At 56.1% G+C, this 22,827-nt stretch overlaps 1 protein-coding gene across 9 annotated transcripts in view; it reads right to left on the minus strand.

Annotated features, from left to right (window-relative positions):
• Positions 1-542: 542 nt before the first annotated feature.
• Positions 543-22,827, minus strand: part of DNMBP (dynamin binding protein) — a 32,657-nt gene continuing 10,372 nt past the window's right edge. For 5 of the 9 annotated variants that reach the window (XM_067000920.1, XM_067000919.1, XM_067000918.1 and 2 more), the window contains exons 3-17: positions 21,705-21,827; positions 19,228-21,156; positions 8,091-8,278; positions 7,386-7,485; positions 6,613-6,760; positions 6,236-6,253; positions 5,430-5,629; positions 4,958-5,088; positions 4,607-4,711; positions 4,263-4,391; positions 3,502-3,834; positions 2,868-3,050; positions 2,592-2,790; positions 2,041-2,495; positions 543-1,739 (exon numbers count right to left, since the gene is read on the minus strand). In XM_067000920.1, the coding sequence (XP_066857021.1) occupies positions 1,551-1,739; positions 2,041-2,495; positions 2,592-2,790; positions 2,868-3,050; positions 3,502-3,834; positions 4,263-4,391; positions 4,607-4,711; positions 4,958-5,088; positions 5,430-5,629; positions 6,236-6,253; positions 6,613-6,760; positions 7,386-7,485; positions 8,091-8,278; positions 19,228-21,156; positions 21,705-21,827 (4,430 nt within the window). In that variant the 3' untranslated portion in view covers positions 543-1,550. Of the gene's footprint in view, positions 1,740-2,040; positions 2,496-2,591; positions 2,791-2,867; positions 3,051-3,501; positions 3,835-4,262; positions 4,392-4,606; positions 4,712-4,957; positions 5,089-5,429; positions 5,630-6,235; positions 6,254-6,612; positions 6,761-7,385; positions 7,486-8,090; positions 8,279-16,149; positions 18,962-19,227; positions 21,157-21,704; positions 21,828-22,827 lie in introns of those variants that run through there. The other 4 variants (XM_048060443.2, XM_067000916.1, XM_067000921.1 and 1 more) reach the window with 4 other exon arrangements.

The following is a 22,827-nucleotide window of genomic DNA, read 5'->3' on the forward strand; positions in this document are numbered from 1 at the left end:
AGCGCAATGAACAAGGCAGTCCTTGGGGCTATTGTAACCACTACCTGGTGCTGGTGCACACAAGTCAGAGAGAGGTGGGCACATATGCACGCTACACTGCCCTGCACACACAAAACATGGTGCTTACTGTCGACAGACTCGCGACCTTTCTTTGTTCTTGGCCATCCAAGCCTGGAGCTGCAGCACTGATGGCTGCTGGCTCAGCATGCAGGGAGCCCCTGCCAGTGTGCGCTGCCTACTGGCCCAGACAGGTACAGCAGAGCAAACAGCAGGAGGGATGCAAGCCTCTCAGCGCCAGCTGAGTCACGTAGCACAGCAGGGGCAATCCCTTCATCTTCATGAAGACCTCTGCTGTGAGGCTTTACTAGTGCCTGAGCTGCGGCTGGCACAAAACACCAGGACAGAAGCATGCCGCACCCCACCGAGAGGGAAATGGCCCTGCAAGATGCACATGAGGTCTGTGAGCTCTGCTCCTGCCCCACTCGCACAGCCACACGTGCACCAAGCACTCCTCTCATCTCTCCTGACACTTGCACAGGTGCTTCCTGTATACAAGGGCAAACGTTTATTTACAGAGCAGCAGTACAGGGGACACAAACACTGCCCCAAGGAGAAGGGAGCTTTCCTCCTTCAGGGCATGGCAGCAGCACATAAGACACACCACCCCTGCAAAGGGCACCGCATCCCTCCCAGAACATAAGCACCATCTCCAGTGCCCTGCAGCAGGCACAGGTGAGGCACTCCTGGTCAGAGCCCCAGAACATGAGGCTGCAGGACAGCCTGTGTTTTGCCTTCAGCCCTGCCCCAGAGCAGCCCTGCTAGAGCAAAGAGGCGGGTCTGGGACACTGGAGGCACTGTGCTGACAAGGGAAGATGGTGTTCAGGGTCTATGGCTCTTCTGGGAGCTGAGAACCCAATAGCCTGGACAACCGCCCAGTAGGGGTTTCTATTTCTAAGCTAGAAAAGCTTAGAGAGGCCCCAGCTCCTGGGAGACCAAGCGCATGGACACAGCACCCATCGGGGCTCTGCCGTGGGTGCTCCTGAAGGCTGGGCTCTGAAGCTGAACTACTCACAGCAATCCTCAGAGCAGCTTCCTCAGGCCAGCACAGATGTCCCACCCTGAGGTCCTGCACAGACAGGATAGACCAGGCTCCTGCTGCTGCTGAGAAGGCACTGGGAATGCGTTCACAGGTTGCTTTTAACGCTAAAGATGGACTCAGCAGTAGACTTTCACAGTCAAAATCCACAGCAGCTCAGCCTCGGTTGAGTCATTCCCTTCTGGGGCATGGCCCCATGCTCTGCTCCCCCGCTCCTGGCTGGAGGCAGGAAAGGCTTGAACAGCATGGGGTGACAGCAACTCACCCCTGCCCTCAGGCAAGCCGCTTGCCCTGCCAGCCCACGCTTCCTCCTGCCCATGGCAGCCAGCGCGGTGGGGCTGGAAGCACTGCAGGGCTGCGAGGAGGCACAGCCTCAGTCCCCTGGGGTGAGCAGCGGAGGCTGCAGGGCCCCCGGCAGTCCCAAGGCACAGGGTGGGGGCTCCTGCCCCCTGTCTCACGTGTACTCCGTCTTCCGGATGTAGCTGGAGGGCACGTAGCCCTGCTTGCCGTGGGCCTCGGCCAGCCACCACTCTCGATTGCCTGTGATGTCCTCAAACTGCAGGATCCTGAGTCTCTGGTTAGCTGACACGCTCAGCTCGTTGGTGTTTCGGCCTTTGAAGGTGTAGAGCGCGTAATAGACCTGCTGGGCAGAGGGAGGCGTCGGTCAGACAGGCACTCAGCGCAGCCTCGATGCTGCATGGCACAGGATGTGTGCACAGCGCTTTGCAGAAAACCGAGGCACAGCCAGAGCTTCCCCCACCCGCCCACCCATTTGCAGCCTTGGTCTGTGGCTCTGCACGTCTCCTCCTCCTCAGCCCCTTGCAACAGAGCAACCTCCACCTCACTCCTCTCCCTCGTCATGGCCAGGACGATTCAGCCTCCACCCAAGCGAGGGGAGGGTCGGCCCTCGGCACCCCCCGCCCCCCGGGCAGCTGAGAGCTCACCTGGTTGCCCTCTGACTCGCTGCTCTCCAGCCCGGAGTCTCTGTCCTCCACCGAGGACACAGGCCTGAGCCGCGCTTTGGCGGGGTGCCCATTGCGAGGGCCGGGGCTGTAGCCTGGCTCAGGGCGGCTGTAGCGGCGTGGAGATGTCACCACACCAGCCTCCAGCCTCTCCGTCCTGTCACCAGAGCTGAGCTGGGGCACAGAGGGGGAGTCCGTCTGCAAAGGGGACTGTGGGGGTTGGTATGGGTCTCCTGGGGAGGCAGAGTCCTGCAGGGGTTTCTGAGTGAAGGCCACGGCTCCCCCGCTGGGGCTGAAGGTCAGCGTGGTGCTGCTGTGCGGGGAGGAGCTGCTGTGCTCGGACTCGTTGGAAGAGTGGCTGCCCACGGAGACGTCCGACTGGCTGCGGCGCGGGTTGTAGGGCTTCAGAAAGGAGCTGTACACAAAGCCCTTGGTCACTGCGGAGACGGAGAGGAAAGGAGCTCAGATCAGGGACCTGGGGGACCAGAGGAGGGGAGTCGCAGCAGGCACCGAGGGCAGGAGCAGCCACCTACCCCCATTGTCTATGAGCCAGCGATTCTGGCTGCCCATGGGGTCCTTCTTCTTGATGACCCCCACGATGTCTCCCTCCAGCAGCGAGACATCCAGGTCTTGGGCAGCATTGAAATTGCGCTCTGCCTGGAAGAGGCTGTCGGGGGAATAGCGGGCCAGGAGGGCAGCTCGGATGTCATCCGACTGCAGGAGGTAGCTGGGCTGCAGAGGAACAAGGCAGGCATGAACAGTGTCCCAGGCTCCCCGGTGAGCCCCGACACGGGGCAGAGGGAACTCACCAAGGCACCGAGCGGCTGCCGCCGGGCAGACTGACGCTCCATGGTCTTCCTCTCAAAAGGCTTCTTGGGAGCTGCCTGGGACTCTGGGAAAAAGGTGAAGGCCTGGAGCTGCTGGAGGACCCGGCTGTGCTCTTCCTGGAAGACGGCAATGAGGTTCCCCTCCCGGCCAGACACCTTCAGCAACTGAAACCAGAGCAAGGTCAAAGTTAGACGGAAGCTACTGCCAAAAGTAGCCAAGAGCTACAGCAGCGACCATGCCAACTCCCAGGCCAAAAGGGGCTCTGAGCCCTGCCTGTGACTTCAATCAGGCCCAGACCTGCAGCACTGTCTGGATACAGCTCTGCGTGATCCCCAGGCTCATGGCCTGATGTTCTCCCAGGCAAACGCTGCCTTGCCACTGCTCCCGGAGCAGCAAGAGCACAAGTCCCACCTCGACCACCTCCCCACACAACTCCATCTCGATCAGACAATCCTTGCCCTGACAGAATCCCATGGGAACCCTCCCTGAGGCACTTAGGGACTGAAACAGCAGCAGCAGCATCCCCCTGCAGTGCGGGAGAGCTCGGGGACAAGCCCTGCGCAGAGATTAGTGCTGTACTGAGCTTGCAGCACTGTCTGTGCTCCAGGAACCCACCGACAGCAGGGGCCTCAGCTCCTCCAGGGCCAGGCGCACGAAGTCACAGTGTGCCTCGGCGTAGCCCCGCACGCAGCTGGCGAACAGCTCCTTGGCGAAGCACAGGAACTTGGGCAGCTCGTCCAGCAGCTGGGCGTTAAGGGCCTCGTAGTTGTTGCGGGCCGACTGCAGCTCCTCCAGCGTTCGCTTGTCCTTCAGCTTCTCCGCTCGCTCTGTGCAGTTGTGGAAGTCGAGGAGCTTGTCGAAGCGTTTCTGCACTAGCTTGTGAGGCCCCGCAAACATGCTCAGCAGCTGGTTCAGCGGCGAGCTCACCAGCCGCTCCGTCCGCTCTTTCTGGTGGGCAGAGATGCAGGGAGCAGGTGAGATGAGGAGCTCTCTCCTCACATGCCTCGAACACCAGCAGCTCACCCTCTGGTACACAACCTCCCCAGGACAGCACAGGGTCCACCTCCCTGATGGCACCCTACCAGAGTTCCAGAGGTCCCGTCCAACACGTATTACGCAATAATCCTACATAAATGTGCTAGCATGGAAAACGCTACAGGAAGGATGCTACACTTCTGGCAGGGCTGAAAAAAATGTGTACCTAACAGGTTGTGCTCAAGGCACAACCTCAACCCACAGCCACCAAAGCTCTCAGGAGGCAAGAGCTGAATGGGGGTGCTCACACCTATTCTGGGCTGCGTTACCCGTGCAGCCACCCACGGGTGGGAGAGCCCCAGAGGGGTGCCTGCAGCACGCGAGGACATAGGCTCACTCACAAAGTTGGAGAAGAGCTGGTCGCTGATGAGCCGGTTCACTTTCTGGAACTGGTCCAAGTCCCCACTGCCTTTCTCCATGCACAGGTCCCACATGCTGACCGCTGCCAGTGCCTTCATGCAGGCTGACTCCTGCATCAGGGACACGCAGTCAGCACAGCCACGCTTGCCACCCAGGGGAACGGGGCTCCCAGGGCAGGCTCACGCTCCTGGGGCAGCCCAGACCCCCAGAGGCCAACCCCCAGGCAGGGCTGAGGGCAGAAGCATTGCCACATGGTACTGCAGGTACGCACCATGCAGGCAGGAGGGGCAGCACGTGGTGAGCCCCACATCACACCCAGACTCACCCGGACGTGCTGCAGGTAGAGCGAAAGGTCCCTGATGAAGGACTTGATCAGCCTCTCTTGCATCCGAAAATTTTTCTCTGTCTCCTCAAAGGCTTCATCCTTCAGCTGTGAGAGAAAAGGGCTCAAGGGAGGCAAAGCAGGAGTCTGGCACCTCTCCCGGAGTGGGAGATGTGGGGCCTCCTGCCCACAAGCCAGGGAGCAGAGACGGGTGGTTCAGAACCTAAGCTCACTCTGCCTTGCTGGCCTGGATGAGAACTACTCCCTGGGGAAGGGATGTGGGGAGTCAGCAGGTATCACCATCTCCTTGAGCACCACAGGGTGTAAGTGTACCTGGCAGGTGATGCACATTACCTGGGGTGCAAAGCCCGTGAGATGCTTGAGGTGGCTGCTCACACGGTTGGATTTCTTGATGATAGAGTGGAAGTTGAGCTTGGAGATCTTTTCCATGAGGCTATCTTCATCCCCTTTCCGGTACTTCAGCACTAAAAAGATTGAAGTAGAAATCAGAACCCTTATCAGCACAATGTTAACATTAAATACATATTCTCATCTTATCATTCTTGTTTGCATTTCATGGCTATGTATTCAGCAATTGCATACTTTTCATATCACTGTATCACAAGAAACAGCTCATGTCAGATGTGTACTACATTATCCTTTGCGTGTTGTATCTCATGCTTAGATTTTTAAAAGCAGCTCTCTTATGGCACTGCTGTGAGGGCGCAGTTTATTGAGGTCAGATTCCCTCCAGGACCATGCAGTTGACAGACTCCAATATACCCAGCTCCTGCCCCTTGTACCCCAGCTCTACCCAGCTACTCACCCAGGTCCTTCCGACGCTTGTACTCGTTGATGTTGACGTTGATTTCTTTGACTGCAAGGAGAGCAGCTGTGAGCGGAGCCTTGTCAGGGTGAGACTCAGGGGTGGCGCTCAGCAGCTCCATCAGCAGCAGCGGGTACCGCATCACCCTTTGCACTGGCTTGATGAGGAAGGAGCCCAGGTTAATGTAGTTTGTGCAGCCCCTGGGAAGTTGGGACAAAGAAGATGCAACAGGTTTCAATCCAGCTCTGCCCCCCTGAACTGACCCCAATCAGACCCAGAGCACCAACACCTCCAAATCCACCGTACTTCCTAAGTCAGGCCACCCTCACCTCCAAACCCACTGTGCTCCTGAACCCGCAGTGGTTTCAGATCAGCCCCAGGTTTCCAGACCTCACTAAAACCAGGCGACTCTTCCCAGCCAGGATCCTCTCCATCACCAGACCCACTGTGGGACCCCACACAGGTACAGCCTCGAATGTACCAGAGCTCCACCTGCCTCAGACTCCATCCCACCACCCTACTGCTGGATCTGGCCCGCAATGCAAGGCAGACTGTGCTCAGGACCGCAGCCAGCACGGGGCTCTCCTTCCTCCCTGGGGCTGGTGGCTCCCCAAACCTGTTTTCAGCCCAAGACCTCCCCTCGCCTCACCACCTAACTGTACAGCCCACCCGTTGCCACTGCTGCGACCGTGCCGCAGGCAGGACCCCCAGACATGCGCCCAGCCGGTGGCGGGAGGTGAGTCACGAGGGAGCAGCCAGGCCAAGACAGACGGACAAGCGGGGACTAACAGGAAGGAGGCACTTACCACTCACTGTACAGGCTCCTGCCGGCCCACAGAGTGCCAAAAAGCAAAGAAAAGCAACAGGTTAACGGTGCAGCAGGCGTGCACTCCCGCAGCCAGCACCCTCCCACAGTGACAGTGACGCTGCCATGGCAGCTTTGTCCTGTGGCAGCTGGAGACGTGGCATATGCCGAGGCAGGCAAAGTGGCTCATTTCTTCACCAGCCACGGTGGTGCAGCGCTTGGGGAATAAGAACCTTAAACCCAGGGCATGCTGCCTTCTCCCTACTTTGGTGGCCCTACAGGTGTCCCAGCCCCTGTGCGTTGGGGCAGAGGGGCAGGGACGCTGAGGAGTGAACCCCCTACCCCAGCCTGATGGCCACCACTGCAAGAGGCTCCAACCTGAGGCTATCCAGCAGGTCCACCAGTAGTTTCTGGATCTTCTCATCCTTCTCGTAAGTTTCCAGCAGTGCAATGGCCTCATCATGGTTCTGGCAATACACCCTGTAGACGCCCTCCAGCTCTGCACGCTGTGCCAGGAACACCGGCCCTGCACACAGCAGCAAAGTGGGACGTCAGTGTCTCCAGGCCCCCCTTGCCTTCCACAACCATGCTGCATTCATGGTGAGACACCAGGATGTCTCCTTGTCACCCTCAGCATGCCCACCCATCCTGCGTGCTTCACTGTCACTACAGACCAGGTGGTGTGGGCAACTGGGGACAGAAATGGGAAGCCATGCACCAAGGGCATGTTGTGATAACTCACCAGGACACGTTCACTCAGGCTCTGAGGGGACAGTTTACCTAGCTGAGGAGCCACAAAGGGACCCCAGGAACCACAGGCAGAGAGACCTCAACCTTATCCAGCTCTCCAGGGGGTGACTGGTCGGTGGCACTGGGAGCGGAGAGCCACATGGGGAACAAAGGCACGGGCTGCCCAGGGCCTGAGTTGGCTGTGCACATGTGAGGAGTGGGGCACTCTTTGGGGAAGGAGCCAGGGAAGGCCAGGGAGTGACCCACGGGGCAACACAGGTCTTCATGGCTTCACCAGTGGACTGATGAGCACTGACAGGGACCAGCCAGGAGGAAACTCTCCCAGGATTTAAACTGCTCTGTTCTGCCACCCCACTAGCAAACCATATCCTGCTGAGAAAAGGCAACAGCAGAGTTCATACCAATGGCATCTGAAGCCTCCAAGGTGGACAGCAGCTGCTTAGAGAAGCTTATCACCACTTGGATGTTTCCAAAAAGACCCTCGAAGTCTACACTCTGCATCTGGGGAATGGAAAGAGAGATGTCCTGGATGGGAGAACACGTCCCAGCCAGACCCAACAGCCATCCCTTGCCCTCCTGCAACCCATCAGCCCTCAGCTCCCCATCAGCCACCCAGCTTGGCCTGCTCCCACCACAGTGACTGTACTCACTCCCTCGTCCTCCCTGTGCATTGAAATTCTCCCTCCTTATGTGTACTACCACTCCTCTTTCCCAGCAATTTCATCCCTGCCTTTGTTCACCTGACATTCTCCCTCTCTTCCCACCAATTCTGTCACGATGCCAAGACCCCGTATTTTCTTTCTCATGACAATGAATTTAACCTACAAGACAAATGAAGAGGAGAACAGTTCCCCGCTCCACCCAGGAAATTAATCTGTGATACTTGCTGCTAGGTTTCTTGCTCTCAGCAACAGTGAGAGCTCAGCAGGATACCAAAACAAATGGGATATTTCTATGAGCGCAAGGAGCAACATGAATCATCCTGCTGCCTCCAGCATATCTGAATTTCCCCTGTGGGTTCCTTTGCTGCTCCAAGAACAAAGCAGACTCAGTATCCTCACCCTACCCCATTAATGCCACATTGTAGCCTGCCCCCACACTCCTACCTGTGCCTGCTGCAGGGGCACCATGATCCTCTCCACGCACATCTCCAGGTCTCGGATGTAGTCCCTCTCTGTCTGGAGCAGTTCCTCAATAACCTTGGACCTCTTCTCCAGCATCCTGTGCTCTGGGCTCTCGCTGGCAGCTGAGGACGTCTCCAGGGATGGTGTCTGGGAGGACAGGAGGGTCATCTCTGCCAGACAGACAAGCACGATCAGCGTCCTTCAGGGATGCCTGGCCTGACCCTCGCTAGGCAAGGCCAGGAGACAAGCAGCAGCTGAACTGCACCCACAACCTGTGAGACTGCCAAACACGATGGTTAGAGCAGGGCCAGCAGGCTGCCCCCGGCTGCTCCCACAGCCTGCCTCTACCACCAGCCCTCACAGCACCAGTACCGCCGTACTGGGGACCCAGTGCTGAGTGCTGCAGGACAGGGACAGCTTGCAGAGCCTGTCCCTGCCCACCCCATGCCTCCTGCCCTCCTGCCGCCAAAACTTCAGTTGCGGTAATCCAAATATTCACCGGCCACTTCCCTGCTGCTCCTGGCATGGGGGCCAGCAGACACCAAGCCACACAAACCTGCCCCGGGCCTGTGACACCAGCTGGGCCCTGGTATCCCGACGCACACCCCTCTCCTTCCTCTGCCCCCAACTCTGGTGCCCCAGGAAACTCTCGGTGGGGCTGAGCCCTGCTCTCCTCCTCGCCCCCTTGCCCCAGCAGAGGAGCTGCCGACCGGCGGCCGGCTGGGGCCTGGCTGTGGCAGCCTGGCGATGGCGGCTGTCCCCTCCCCTGGGGCTGCGAACAGGGTCTCCATTTTCCAGCTCAGGGGCATTTCCATCTGAATAGCCGAAAAGGCCTCCAGGCACCCACAATGGGGCTGCCGGCGGCAAAGCCTGGAGCTGGACCGTGACCAGAAGCACTCGTGCAAGGCCAGGAAAGCCCTGCTCGGGTGGGACCGAGGCGGCCAGGACCCACGGCCGGCACCGAGGCCGAGCCCTGGCGAAGCTGCAGGCAGCGGGGGGACAGTGTGGGCTGCACGGGGCACAGGCACGGGGCAGCCGCATGCACCCCACAATGACACGGGTGGGTGCCAGGCCAGGGAGGGCCCGGTGCCCCCAGCACAGCCCAGGGACGTGCCCCTTGCCCAGGCCCACTGTCCCCTCTCAGTCTCCCCACCTGGCAAACCGCTGGCGTGCGACAAGGGGAGCGCAGCGCAGGGAGCCCCACGTCTGGGGGCTCACCGCCCTCCTCCCCTTCCCTATCCCAGGCACAGGCTGCTGGTTTTCCTCCTGGTTTTCGGTCCCACCTGCGGCTCCCCCGCCAGCCCGGCCCCCTCCCATTTTCATTCAGGTTCAGACATTTTATCCCAGCGGATTCCTGGGCCCCCCGGCAACTCGGTACCCACCTGCCTGCTGCTCCACCGGGTGCCCCCTGGCCAGAAACACAGCAAAAGCACGCCCCAAACTCAGCCGGAGAGCCCCCCCAGCCAGGCTGTGGCCCAGAAACTCAGCCCTCCTGCACTTCATTGCTGCTTTGCAGAACTGGCACCCACGGGGCTCGCAGCCCCTTGCGGCACACCCCAGCCTGCCTCGGATCCGTGGTTTTCGGCAATTAGCCGATTTGACAAATGTTCCTCAACTCCAGCTGTCTCCCACGCATCGCCAGCTGCTGCATTTCATCGGGGTTTTATCAGGGCTGTGGACAGGCCCCCAGCTCTGATATTTGTACAAGTACTTTTGCAGGACAGGCACGTCCAGATCCCCACCTCCCTGACCTCTCCGGTTGCAAGCCTCAGGCAACAGCAGGCCGAGCGTGGGGGGAAGATGGCGCTGACACCAGCCCCAGCCCTGGGAGGCTCCGCGTTATCCAGGGGCCTGGCACCCACCGCACATCCCCTGCAGACCCCAGTGCTCCCCACCACCAGGTGCTGGGGCTGCCGGGCCCCGCAGGGTAACCACCGTATCCAGCAGTGGTGTGAATGCCGGATGGGAAATCGAATCGCCTAAACCGATGGCTGCCTCTGCTTCCCCAGCCAGCTTTATCACACCAAACGCAGCAGGAGCCTGTGAGGAGGGATGGGGAGCAGACGCCGGGTTTTACATTTACTCACTGTTTGCATTTCCACAGCATCTGGAAAGCCTCAGTTACAGACCAGGCCCTACCCTGCAGGGTCCTCTGCAAACACACCACAAAGGTGTCCTGCAGGGCCACGGTGCTCAAAGTGTGAACCCAACACCAGACAAAAAAAGGACACAGAAACTCAGAAAATATGGCCAGCAGCTCTCTGCAGCTCCTAGCTCACGAACAGTAGAGAAACAGAAACAATAAATGAGTTATTTTAAAGAGGATTTTTTTTTTCTAAAGGAATGTCATTTGTTTTCCAGGAAAGCAAACTCAAGTGGCAGGGCAACATGGAAGAAGCACGAAGGTGTTAACTGAAATGTAAACAGGTGAGTGAAACCAAGGCAAGGTGTGCGTGTGAGCTGATACTGAATGAGCTGACAAAGCATGGGGTGGCCCCAGGAAGTCTTGAAAATGAGCCTGTATTCAACAACAGCCAGAAATGACCCATGAATATCCCGAGCCGGAAGGGACCCACAGGGATCACCCAATACAACTCCTGGGAAAGATTAAATTGATTCAAGTTCAAAAGGGAAAGATTAAATTTACAATGGCCAAAGATTTGAAATTTGCATTTATCCACATGCGAAGTGACAATCACCCTGCCTGAACTTTGCACAGGAAATCTCGGACTTTACCACATCGCCTAACAATCCTGCTGTGCTCCCTCATTCAGCTGTAGCTATCTGGTGGCTGCAGGAATAAGTCTGACTGCAAGGAAGCTCTTGCTTGGGCAAACCAGGTCCTCAGATCCTTGCTCCTGGCCATTTCCAACAGCTCTGTGCTGGAGAGCTATGGGAGGCTTCCAGGAGCAGCAGGCGCCTCTTCTGCCAGCCCTGCCTTGCACAGCCCTGCCCCAAGCAGGGCAATGTCCCCTCTGCACCCACGCCGTGGGGCTGGCTCCAGATCACCGTAGCGGAGCTGGGCATCCCCAGCACCAGGGCGGCTCCCCACACTCCAGCGAGCAAACCCCGATCACAAAAACCTCCATCAGGCACCCTGAGGCAAGGCTTTGGCTGACACTCCTGAGGTCTCCAGCTCCATAACACCTTTCCTCTGCAGGTCTCAAATGCCTGTCTGGGGAAGGAAAATTAAAACCTTTCCTGCACAAGTTTTAAGCCCATAATGGTCATTAGTGCAGCTTGCCTGACCTGGCGCGATGCTGTCTGCCAGTTCCACCCACTTAAACTGTGTCAGTGTTTCCATTATTGTGCCTGTGATTTCCGAATACTCAAACAAATTAATTCCCCTCTGGCCTTCTTGCCCTTTCTGAATACTTCAAGATTTATTTAAAAACAAGGCAGCTGCAGAGGACGGCTCTTATGACTCTTGCCATTTATCACCAGCCCAGCATCCTCCTTCAGCCATGAACTCAAAATGCCATCCTGCTTCTTTCCAAACACTCAGAGCTCAAAAAATACAAATACAGATACATATTTTTTTTAATACTTGGCAATCCCACCTTATTGGTATGGACAATTCGTAGGACTTGTTGTATTTAAAATCTCCCCTTTTTGTATTTTATATAATCTCTTTTGATTGCCGTCATTTTCTTTTTCTTTGCTTGTTACATTTTTGTATATGTCTAATTGCAGTAATCCTTAAATGAGGCTTATTAAGCATTTAATTAAACTCACCCTCTTTCACAGCTGTGGGTTTTGGTCATCTAATAAATACTTTTTTAACAAATCCCCATTCAAATGTCACCGCTCTACCCAAGCCATCAACTCTGGAGGCCCCAAGACACACACCACAGCTGGATTGGTCTCCATTACTCTGCAGGAATGCTACTGGTATTTCTAATGAAGCCACCAAATTCCAGTCCAGTGACAAATTCATGTTTACCCATGATACAGATGCCAAAAGAGCATTCAGAAATACTCTTCCAAAAACAGTGTTCTCAATCACAACGTTTAGAGACTCAAATTTTGTTCTCTTCCAGCTCTCGCATGAGCTCTGCGATATGTATCTCCAAAGGAAAATCCCTAACAACATTTTTTTTTTCTCTATCCCTTTTGGGGTATTTGTGACAAACTAGCTCTCTTTGTTGCTTTGGCAGCCTGTGGCAGTCTCCCAGTTGTGCCTGCTTCTGAGCCTTGCTGGTCCACGCGCTGATGCACGGGAGGCCCAAGGGCAATGTGTAACCCATCTGCTGGCAAACAGGCAGCGAGGTGTCGGGGTGGAGCACACTCCCACCTCCGCCCTTCCCGTGGAGATCATGTTTTTAATACTGCAACCACACGGCTCAGGCTGCTTGTCTCAGACATGCCACTTTCACTGATGTTCTTCCACCGCAAGAAAATGTCCAATTCTTATAACTGAGCTGCCGGTGTGAGCACAGGCACAGCTAAGAGCTTAGCTCCCTGCCCCACTTTGTGAGCAGAGTTAATCCACGAGCACCGGACCCAGCAGGATTTGCACCCATCCCGCGGAGGCCAGCAGCTCTCCCAGAGGGCCGCGTCGCCTCCCCGCTTCTCCTTTCCAGGGCTCACCTGCCAGCATCCCCCGTCACCCCGTGCTCCCGCGGCGCAGCCTCGAGGGCCCAGGCTGCTAACCCTGTCCGGAGAGGGATGTGCTGTCCATCGGCAGCTACGGCTGCAGCTGGGCACCCTGCTGCATCTGCCTGTGCCTCCTGAGCCGAGCCCAAGGAGCCTCAGCACCGAGGACGAGCCCTGCGCCTGCTCGTTCGGCGCCAGCCTCCGAGCGGAGCTGCACCCGCCTGCAAGAGTCCAGCCCCAGGCTCAGGGCCCAGCACAGGCAGGCAGTGACTCAGGACAAAACAAACCAGCTGCAAATATTTGAGGTATGTGGACGCCAGGAGGGGAGGGGTTACTGCCTAGCAAGAGAGGAGAGGGGATGAAACTAGGGCGGGGAATAATTAATCCGAGCGAAAGGCTGAGCTCCCTGCCAGGAGCAGGATCTGCCTGGGGTGAAAACTCTTGCTCTGGACACAGGTAGTAAGTAGTAAGTCCTCGGCACAATATATCTACTGCTCCGAAAGAAACAGACTGAATATATTCAGCGGCTCACTGCTTAGGAGCAATGAGAGAAATCCAAACCCTAAGGATGAGCTGAACAGGAGCACACTGGGGCACTTCTCCAGGGCCACCAGAAGGTCTCATCTCAAAGGTGTCCCACGCAGAGCCTGGTGGCTCCCCCAACATGGCCTCGGAGGTCCCGTGGCACAGGTGAGCCGTGGGGCCCTGCTGGGCTCCTTGCTGGAGCAAACTGCACTCTCAAACCTTGGAGGATGGGGACTAACAAGACGCTCACTGACAAAGACAGGCGAGAAGCCCTGGGACGGGCAGGGGTTCTCATGGTCCTCCCAGGACCTCTCCCTCCCGGCTGTCCCTGCCTTCCCTGCCCTTACGTGCCTCTTGGCTGCCCTCTGCTACCATGGACTCCAGCGCTGAGGCAGGACATCGATAAAAAAAACGACTGCGAGCAAAAACAGCAAGAGAAAATAGAATGAAAACTGGAAGTTCTTTAAAAGGATGTCTTAAGCAGATAATCCAAACACACACTGTTATGCAATCAAAAAAGAGAACAATAGTGATGGAAAATTTGTCATGGGCCTGTGCTTCGATAGAGGCAGCAAATACAAACACATGAATGAATACAGAAAAACATACAATAGACAATAGATATTGGGCGAACTTTCAAGTACAGAAAAATTAGAAGAAAGATATCAAGAAAAATCCATGGATGGCAGAATTAAGAATTCAGGTTTTGTTTTTTAAATGAGGGAATAAAGTGCTACTTTATAATCCAATTTTATTCCCACCCAGGACAAAAGAAATACTTAAAATGATCTAATCCTGTAATAAGCAGAGAGAGTAACATTCTTGATAAGATGGTGAAAAGGCAAAATTATACAATAAATGTTCTGTTTCTTTCCACCTAAAAAGCTGAGATAAGACCTTGCTAACTGGCACCTCAAAAACCCATTGCCAGTGGAGAATATCTAGAAAAGAGGGCATTTCTAATCACATTCTCCACAAACTGAATTTAGAGTTGATCCTTTATAATATTTTCAAAGTAAATGGGAAATCACTGAACATTGATTTCGTAGGATCGCAAATAAGGATTACACATACTAGTCGCTAACTGAGCCAAGGTATTTTGAACAAGATGGAAACACTCAAACCAAGTAGGTTTAACACAGACAAATGCATTAATGTATTAATGAGGATAAGAAATGCAGCCACACGCAGGGCTGTGTTCTGGGACTAGTGACTCTGCTCAGGTCAGCCAAAACTCAGCAAAAGTTCCCAGAGTGCAGCAAAAGTGTGTGTGGGGATCTGGGACAAGGGACAGGAGTGCAGCAACCTAGACACTCACCTAGGATGTCCCCTGCTGCTTTGAAGTCCACTATTTTAAGAGTAAGAACTGAAAAATAAGTGAAGATCAGGAAGAATAAACACTGACAGGTCTTTCTGTGAGTCTGTGCCATGTGTATTTTAAGACCATTAATTACACAGACCTGAAGACTGAAAAATTACTGGTTGAACTGAAGGCTGGTAATTACAGTACCTGCCTGAGAAAAAAATACCATCAACTAAAAAGCTGTAATTTAGCAGAAAAAGGTTGCAGGTTGAGAGCTGAAATACAACACATTAGCATGCAAAACATTCAAGAGGGATGGTGAGTAAGCAGCACCGCTATGTCAGGAGGAGTCTCCTTCTGTTGGAGCATCAGGCAGACACATCTGAGCCTCCTCTCGGAAGAGATGCTCTAACCAAGTAGCTGTCACTGCGCTGCACCACAGAGAAATCTGCGAGAAGTGTAACAACCCAGCTGGTGGAAAAGATGTCCCCATGTCATCCCTAACAGGGCTTCCAAGTCCTGAATTCTGCTACTCTGCGGAGAGGAGGAGGAGGCTAGGAGAGAAGCAGACAGTGTTGTAAAAAGCACCTAGAGGTACACAGAGAGGGAAAAGCAGAGCAGACTTTTTCCTAGCAGCAGGACAGGAGGGTGTCTGCTGCCAAGCGCTGTGGGATGACTTTTGGGAAGGCTCCCAGGTGCTGGTGAGGTCTTACACAGAGGCAGTGCAGCTACAGGGGCTAAGCACATCTGCTGAGAAGGTGTGCTGCTGATGCTGGCCAGGGCCCCAGTGGCGCTTGAAGAGGAACGTAGCAGGGACCTGCAGCCAGAAACAGGCTGCGGGACAGACAGACACTGTTAGAAGACACCTGGAGCCTTCCTTGCTCCCTGTCCTGCTGTGTTACCAGCGGTGGAGCACGGTGTGTGGTTTCCCCAGGCCCAGCTGGGAGCTGACTGCAGTATTTCCCCAGACGCAGCTCCCACAGGCCAGCCCCTGCCCCATTTTGAGCATCCCAGGGCTTTGCAGGCTGCTTCCCTCCTCACTGTGCTCCTGGCCCCTCCTAGCTGCCCTTTGAACCTCCTGGCACTGCAAAACCGCTCCCTTCCCTTGCCCCGGGGACACAACCGAGCAAAGTCCCACCCTACCAGGGCAGCCGAGAGCGCAGAAATGCAGCCCGTGGAACCTGCTTAATCAAATACCTCCAGAGAACAGATTTTTTTTGTAAGCTGATAGCCAGCCGCAGCCTCCAGCACTGCCACCTAGCTGGCTGCTGCACTGCCGTGCTGTTTGCTCCACACTTCAAACCCCCCTCAAAGAAAGTTCACGCACAGGTGCCTGAGCTGGACGCAGAAAGGGCGCAGCAGCCAACAGGTCCTCAGACACCATTACCTGCCGGGGAGGTCAGGCCCAAGGTGGGCTCCTTCACTCCCTCCACGCAGCCTCGCTGTCCATGCCCCAACACCTACTCATGACCTTGCAACAAGAGGGCAACCCCCACAAAGCTGCTTGCAGCCGACTGTCGCGGCCGTGCTGTCAGCAGTGGGACTGGGCGCTAGGGCAGGGCCAAGGAACGCCCCGGGGCCACTGCACCGGCAACTCCCAAGCACTTCCCTGCCTACCTCGCTTCTCCTTCCTGGTTTGTACAAACTCCGAGTGCCGCAGGGTGCTGGGAGCCGTCCTCCTGTAGAAACTGTTTCGCTGCAGCAAGGAGCCCGTCCTGTTGCCTTCCTTGGCCTCCGCCTCCCAGATGTGGCTCCAGTCTGGCCGGCCCGTGCGTACCCTCGAGCGCTCTGCTCTAGCATCCAGGGCTGCTCCTTCTGGCTCCCCACAGCCATTGCAATCCGTGTCCCATGTCCTTGACTGTCTGTAGCAGGAGCCTGACTCCAGGCTTGTGCTGCTGTCTCCTGAGGACCAGGCTGCAAATGCAGGAGCTTCACAGCCTCCAGCTGGATCGCTGCGGTGCATGACACGGCCTTTAGGCTGCCCATGCTGCTCAAAGTCTTCTTGGGCTGCCTGGTCCCTGGCATCTATGTACTGCCTTCCCTCCTCCCTGTACCCTCTAGAGCCCCTGTCCTGCCTACGCTGCCTTTCCCTTTCCCCATAATGTCCTTCACCCTCACTGTAGTCCCTAGGATCTCTGTCCCCCTTATACCACCTTCCCCCTTCCCCGGACTCTGCAGGACCTCTATCCTCTCTGTACCGCCTTCCCCCCTCCCTATACCTCCCAGGTACTCTGTCCTCTCTGTGCCGCCCTTCTCCTATCCCGGAGTTGCAGTCTCTGTATTGAACGCCCTCCCTCTCGTTCACCTTGTAGTTTCTGTCCTCTGTGTCCTGGCTTTTGCCTTTCCAAGCCCTGTCTGTTCTCCTGCAGTCCATGTACTTGTAATCTTCCTTCCAGAAGCCTTCGCAGTCTCCGTTCACGCTCTCTTCGTCCACAGAGATGCCCTCCTCTCTCCTATAATCACCCCAGCCTCTGTCTGCTCCCTCGCAGTCCGAGTGCTGCCTCTTCGCCCTGGGTCTCCCATCCCAGCGAGCCTCCCTGAGCAGCGCGTCCGCCCTGGTGACGCCCTCTCTCCTCGCAGCGCAACAGTCCTCGTATTCCCAGCTGAGAAGCCGAGGATCCTGCCTCGGATCCTCCACGCCGTATTTCGTCCTGGGATAAGTGCACATCGTCCTCCTGGGGTGCGGCACGGGTGCCGACCCCCGTGCCGCCTGCTCCCTGAGCCCCGGCTGGGGCTGGCGCCGCTTCTCCCCTCTGCTCCGGCGCTTTCTTCCCAGGTGAAAGGCGACCAGCACTTCCTGAAACCAGCCCGCAGGAGTACGACGGGGCCGTGCCCAATGGCTCAGAGCCCCAGCCTCCTCCACCTGCTGCCCAAGGTAATCAGTAACCAGCCCAGAGGGAGGGAGGCCGCGGGGAGGCTCTCGCTGCTCAAACCGGCTCCACGGCTTCGCCACAGCCAGCAGCCTCCCCGGGGCAGGGAAAAGCAGCGCAGTGGGGCACCACCAGGCCGTGCCCTAAGACCAACGTCCCCGGGGAAGGGAAAGAGGTGCGTGCGAGACCATGGGAAGCCACGGCCCAAATATCGAGCACCGGATCTCCTTCCCCTGCCTCCACAGCCCTGCCAGCTCCAGCAGCTAGCACGGAGCCCAAGCGACGCAACCTTGTCCTCCACACCTTCCTGCCTGTGCTCCACACCTTCGTGCCGGGCCCCGTCCTTCTGCCAGCCCTCACGCACAGGTGAGGAGCAGCAGGAGGTGAGCAGCCCTGGGGCAGAGCCGAGGAAGGGGCCTGAAGGCACCGTCTGGGTCACGGAGTCCAGTCACCCGCAGCCGTGTGCCAACACACAACAGGAGCTTCCAGGAGGCTAAAGAAACATGCGCTCCAGTAACAACTCTCACTACAGGGTTCAACATATCCCCAGTTTTCCATACCCCAAACACAGAAGCTCCAATGAGAAACCAAGAGATGACCACAACGTGCCCTGAACAGACAGGAGAGTCCATGGAGGTCATCCATGCTTCAGGTTCTTGTAGCATTTGTATGCACAACTGGTGTTTCCAGCTGGCAGAAGGCAAAATTAAAACCAACACACCCTCCTACTCCAGCTGCAGGAGGGCAAGCACTAATCCTGCCCAAGTCTGGTCATCAGCATAACTTCAGTGTACACACAAGACATGCCGAGAAGCAACCTGCACATTTTAAACACATATTTTAGAAGGACACATACTTTCTGCTGTTCATTTGGCTCCCCAGAGGACAAACGGATGGGCTGGGTTCCCGCAGGACTATGCCAGCCCTACTTCGTGCCCTTAGGTAGGACACATTGATCATAGGACCAGAGCTGCTTCTTCTAACTCCTCATGTTTCTTGAAGGGCTGAAAAATCCCCTGGGACTAGTAAGGGGATAACTCGATGGGCAGGATGTCTCAAGCCAGTGCGTTAGTTCCTGCCTAAAACTTTCAGTTTCAGTAACCAACAAGTTCAGCAGGACCTTCCTCTGCCAGGAAGCAGTGAGACAGCAGGAGACGTGTCCCAGAAAGATCCATCCCGGATTTGCCTCTTCCTAACTCCAAGCCTCGAATCTTCTAAGCATCCCTCTCACACCCCGCTGGTGTGGAGGCTGCGTGTTACCCTGTTTCCCCAGCGCACTGACATCATCCTTCGCTCCCGTGTGCTCTGCATCACACACGATCCTGCAGCAAAGCGCCCGGGCCCCACACTGCTGATTAAGTAGTGGGAGGCTGGAGGCATTGAAATCGGAGTGAGTAATCCCAAGGCATGAGCTGACATTTCACTCCACCTCCCGCACGCAGTGCCCACATTTCCTGCGCATCATGAGTTTTGGTAAGAGAACTGCACTGTAAGAGCTCCTGGGAGAAGCTGGGGAAGGGACTGTGGGAGATGTATGTTTCCACTTTATCTATTGTATTATGAAGTATAACAGAGTTAACAGCACTGATCTTTGTATCGTACCTTTGGGTTTTCAGAGTCCAAATGTGCCACATAAACCAGGCAGCCTTCTTCTCCAAGTGTAAAGCAAAATCATCGTGATTTGTAGTGCCACAGTGTTTACAAAAACAACCAAAATCAATAATTAAAAAAAACAGATTAAAAGACTGGCTCCAGCAGTGCCTGTACGCTGCAGGGGCCAGCTGTCCTCCTAAAGCACCCCTACCCCCTGCTGCCGCAGACTCACCTCTCAGCTCCTGCAGCTCCACGCTGAGGCTCTCGATGTTGGAATCACAGAAGTCAAGGTTTTCCAGGGTCTCCGCTCTCACCAGCTCATCCTGCTGCTCCTCCAGCATCAAGCTCAGCTCAGCGCGGGTCTTCCCGTAAGCCTCCAGGTCTCGCTCCACCTCTCCGATCCTCGTCAGCAGGATGGAGCAGGGGGAAGCCGCTCCTGTCTGCATCAAGTCATCGCGGGCCTCCTCTGCACGCTGCTCCTGGGCGCTGGGCTGCAGCTGCGGAGGGGCCAGGCTCCTCCGCTGACTGCTGGACGGAGGCCGAGGCGCAGGCCGGGAGGGCTTCACCGAGAACGACAGGGACCTGCCTTTGGGGAGGCGGCCGGGCTGCGAGGGCACAGGGGCTGTCGCGAGGGTGCTGGGCCGAGGAGGGGGTGGCCTCAGGGCTTTCCTCCTCTCTGGCTGCTTGGCGTGGGAGGCAGGCTCAGGAGACCCACGAACGATGTCCTTCTCAGAGCTATAGTCCAAGATGGAGAAGTGCCGGGAGACCTTGTCCTGCTCAGCACCGGTACCTGACAGACTCTTCTCAAACTGTGCCAGCTGCTCTGTCAATTTGGAGTCGAGGTCTGTGCAGCCATCCCCCTGCGCTGTGAGAAGGGAACATTCCCCCCACGTCCCAGACCAGGTGTCCGAGCCCATGTGGGAACCTCCCAAGCTGGAGGAACAAGATTTGGACTTCTCCTGCTGACTGTCCACCCAACCATCCAAGTCCTGGGCGCTGCTCTGGTTCTCCTGGGGCTCTGGTGCTGCCCAGCTGTTAGGAGGAGAAATGACCTGGCTTCTGCAAGTGTCTGGCGGGGAGCAGGGAGCCTGCTGGGGCAAGGCAGGACTGTCTCCATCATGCTCAGGCAGGGCCTGAGGCTCCAGTACACCTGCTTGGCCGGGCTTGTTGCTCTGCTGTGGGGGCAGCCGAGTAGAGGGATGAAGGCCATTGACTGTCTTTGTGCAGTCAGAGGGGAGGGAGTCTGCTGGGGCTTTGGGATGTGGCCCCTGGAGTCCTGCATCAGGAAAGGCCTGACACTGTCCCAAATCAGTGCCCGGAGGACCCTCCGACCTCTCTGCCATGTGAGATGTAATGGTGTCAGACACAGGGTGTGCAACAGAGCCATCCTCCACGGCCCTGCCATCTTTCCCTGGCAAAGGGAGAGCTTTGGAGCAGGTGCTCTCTGGGTCTTGCTGGATGGTCGCCTCACAGCTGACTCCAGCCTGGGGATCTCCAGCACCCACCTTTTCCCTGCAAGGGTCGGAGGCTTCCAGTCTCACAAATCTGTGTGGGAAGATGCCACGTTTCCCCCTCAGCTCCCCCTCTAGCCAGCCATCCTCCAGAATGCCCACAATCCGAATCCTGTCACCCACATCAAAATCCAGCTCCTGGGACTCCAGGGCTTGGAACTGGTAGAGAGCAACACCATAGGTGCTCCCTGGCTCCTGCCCTACATCCTCTCTGCTGTCCTCCTCCTGTTTGGTGGGAACCTCCACTGTCCCGTTGGTGTCACGAGTCCCTCTGGGCTCTGGATCCTCTGAGGTTCCTGCTGCTCTCAGAGGAGTAAGCAGCTCCACAAAACCCTCTGGGAAAATACCCCTGTGGCCTCGGAGCTCCCCCTCGAACCAGCCAGGCTCTGGGATGCCAACGATGTTGATCACATCCCCTTCCCTGAAGTCCAGTTCCTCCTCCAGCTGAGCAGACAGGTCCATCAGGGCCCGGGCTTGGCCCAGTGAGTAGGCAGGCACCTCCAGGAGAGCGCTCTGGGACAGCTGACGGCTCCGAGTAGAAAGGCACAGCTCCCGCACGCATGATGAGGGGAAAAAGCCCTTGGAACCCCAGCTGCTTCGGCCCTGGAGCCAGCTGGAGGCCAGGGAACCCCCCAGGATCACCAGGTCTCCTGCAGGGAATGAGACACACCAGTTCAAAACTGCCTGTACGATTGTTTCTCACCTCCTCTCCTCTCCCCCTGTCCTTCTTGGCTGTGGGTAAGGTCTGGCACTCTACACAGACTGCAGAGACTGAAGGTAAGGCACAAAGCACTGGCAGCCTCATGCATGCGCATAACTAAGTTACACGGTTATAGCTCCATGACTTTCTAGTTGCTATGCCATGAAGTTGCACCAAAGCTTTGATTTCCTCCCCCAAAATCTAGGATTTGGGGATTGGAGGGTAGTTAAAAGGCAGCTGTAAGCCTACTGTGATCACACAGCTCCAGTATTTGGAGTTTCATGAGTAACAATAGATCATAAGAAACTGGTATTGGAGGGAGGCTGGGACACAAGGGTCCACAGAGGTTTTGATGTGACCCATGTCATGGGGTATTAGAAAAGTCCCCTCTCTCCCCTGCCACTGTAAGCAGGATGCTGTGACAAGGCTCACCCTATGCTTCTGGTAGGACAGCAGGGGACTATGAGATGCAAAGCAAAGGAAGGGAATGGAGATTACCTCTCTGCAATGACAAGCTCCCTGGCTCTTGAGATGTGAAGTCACTGGTACAAACAAACAGTTTTTCTCCCTGCTTCAAAGGGGGAATATCCACAGGTTCCACAAAGCTGCTAGGAAACTGCCCTAAAATGAGAAGCATTTGTCAGCAATGAGTCTTTTCTGTAGCCCACCACAACTCCCTCCACCCTTCTTCCAGACTCTGGGATCTATTCCTCTTGCTAAAGGAAAATACTGTGCCCCCAGCTACCCGGGGTGCCTCAACAGTGTGGTGGAAGAGGAATGGGTTTGAGAGATGGGAATTCCTCAGGTTTTAAATGCTTGGGAGCTAACAGAGAACAAAAATCGTTGTGCCCTCGGTTCACTCCAGGCAACCAGTACCATCAGCAGAGTTTCTGGGAACAGACATACCAGGTCTTCTCCACTTTCATTGCCTGAATCCCAACTCAGGGCCATGACGAGGACTATGAGATCCACTAGTGCTGCACCACAAGACTTGTGCACATCCACTTTGTGCTCCTCACTCTGCAAGGCCTGGCCCCAGCATAGCTTCAGCGCACAAGTCAGGCCACCGCACTCAGGAAGGCCACGTCTGTGAGCCAGAGGCTCTGCCTCAGCACTGCTGAGGCTCTGGTGACCTTCCCCATTTTATCACCTTGTGCAGCTCTTTTCACCATGGTACCCACTGCTGGATGCCCAGCTACTCAGAGCAGGCCACAGCCAGACAGGGCTGTGCATGCTTGGCCATCGCAGGACTTCACCCTGCTCCTGATTTCAGCCTCAGGAGCACTGGATATGGCAGAGCTGACCGCAAAGCCCACTGCAAATTCCCGTCTTTTACAATTCATGGCAAGGAGAAATGATGGACTATGGGCTAGTAGTACTTCCAGCATTCACTCATGATAACCACTCAATACAGTTTCCATGTTCTCCAATAAAACCTAGAGACATCCTATCCCGGACTCCCTGCACTTTCCACCAGGATTAGGCAGTTTGGCATCTGCTGTCATTAACCTGAGGTAGAACCAACAGCCCACAGGCTTCTAGTTTCAGTGGCTTCCTTCAGAGTTTTAACCAACTCCACCTCTTTTTCCATGTCTTAGTTTCCTGCTCTGTACATGGAAAC

Source organism: Anser cygnoides, chromosome 7 (assembly GCF_040182565.1).
Source record: "Anser cygnoides isolate HZ-2024a breed goose chromosome 7, Taihu_goose_T2T_genome, whole genome shotgun sequence".
NCBI classification, from domain to species: domain Eukaryota; kingdom Metazoa; phylum Chordata; class Aves; order Anseriformes; family Anatidae; genus Anser; species Anser cygnoides.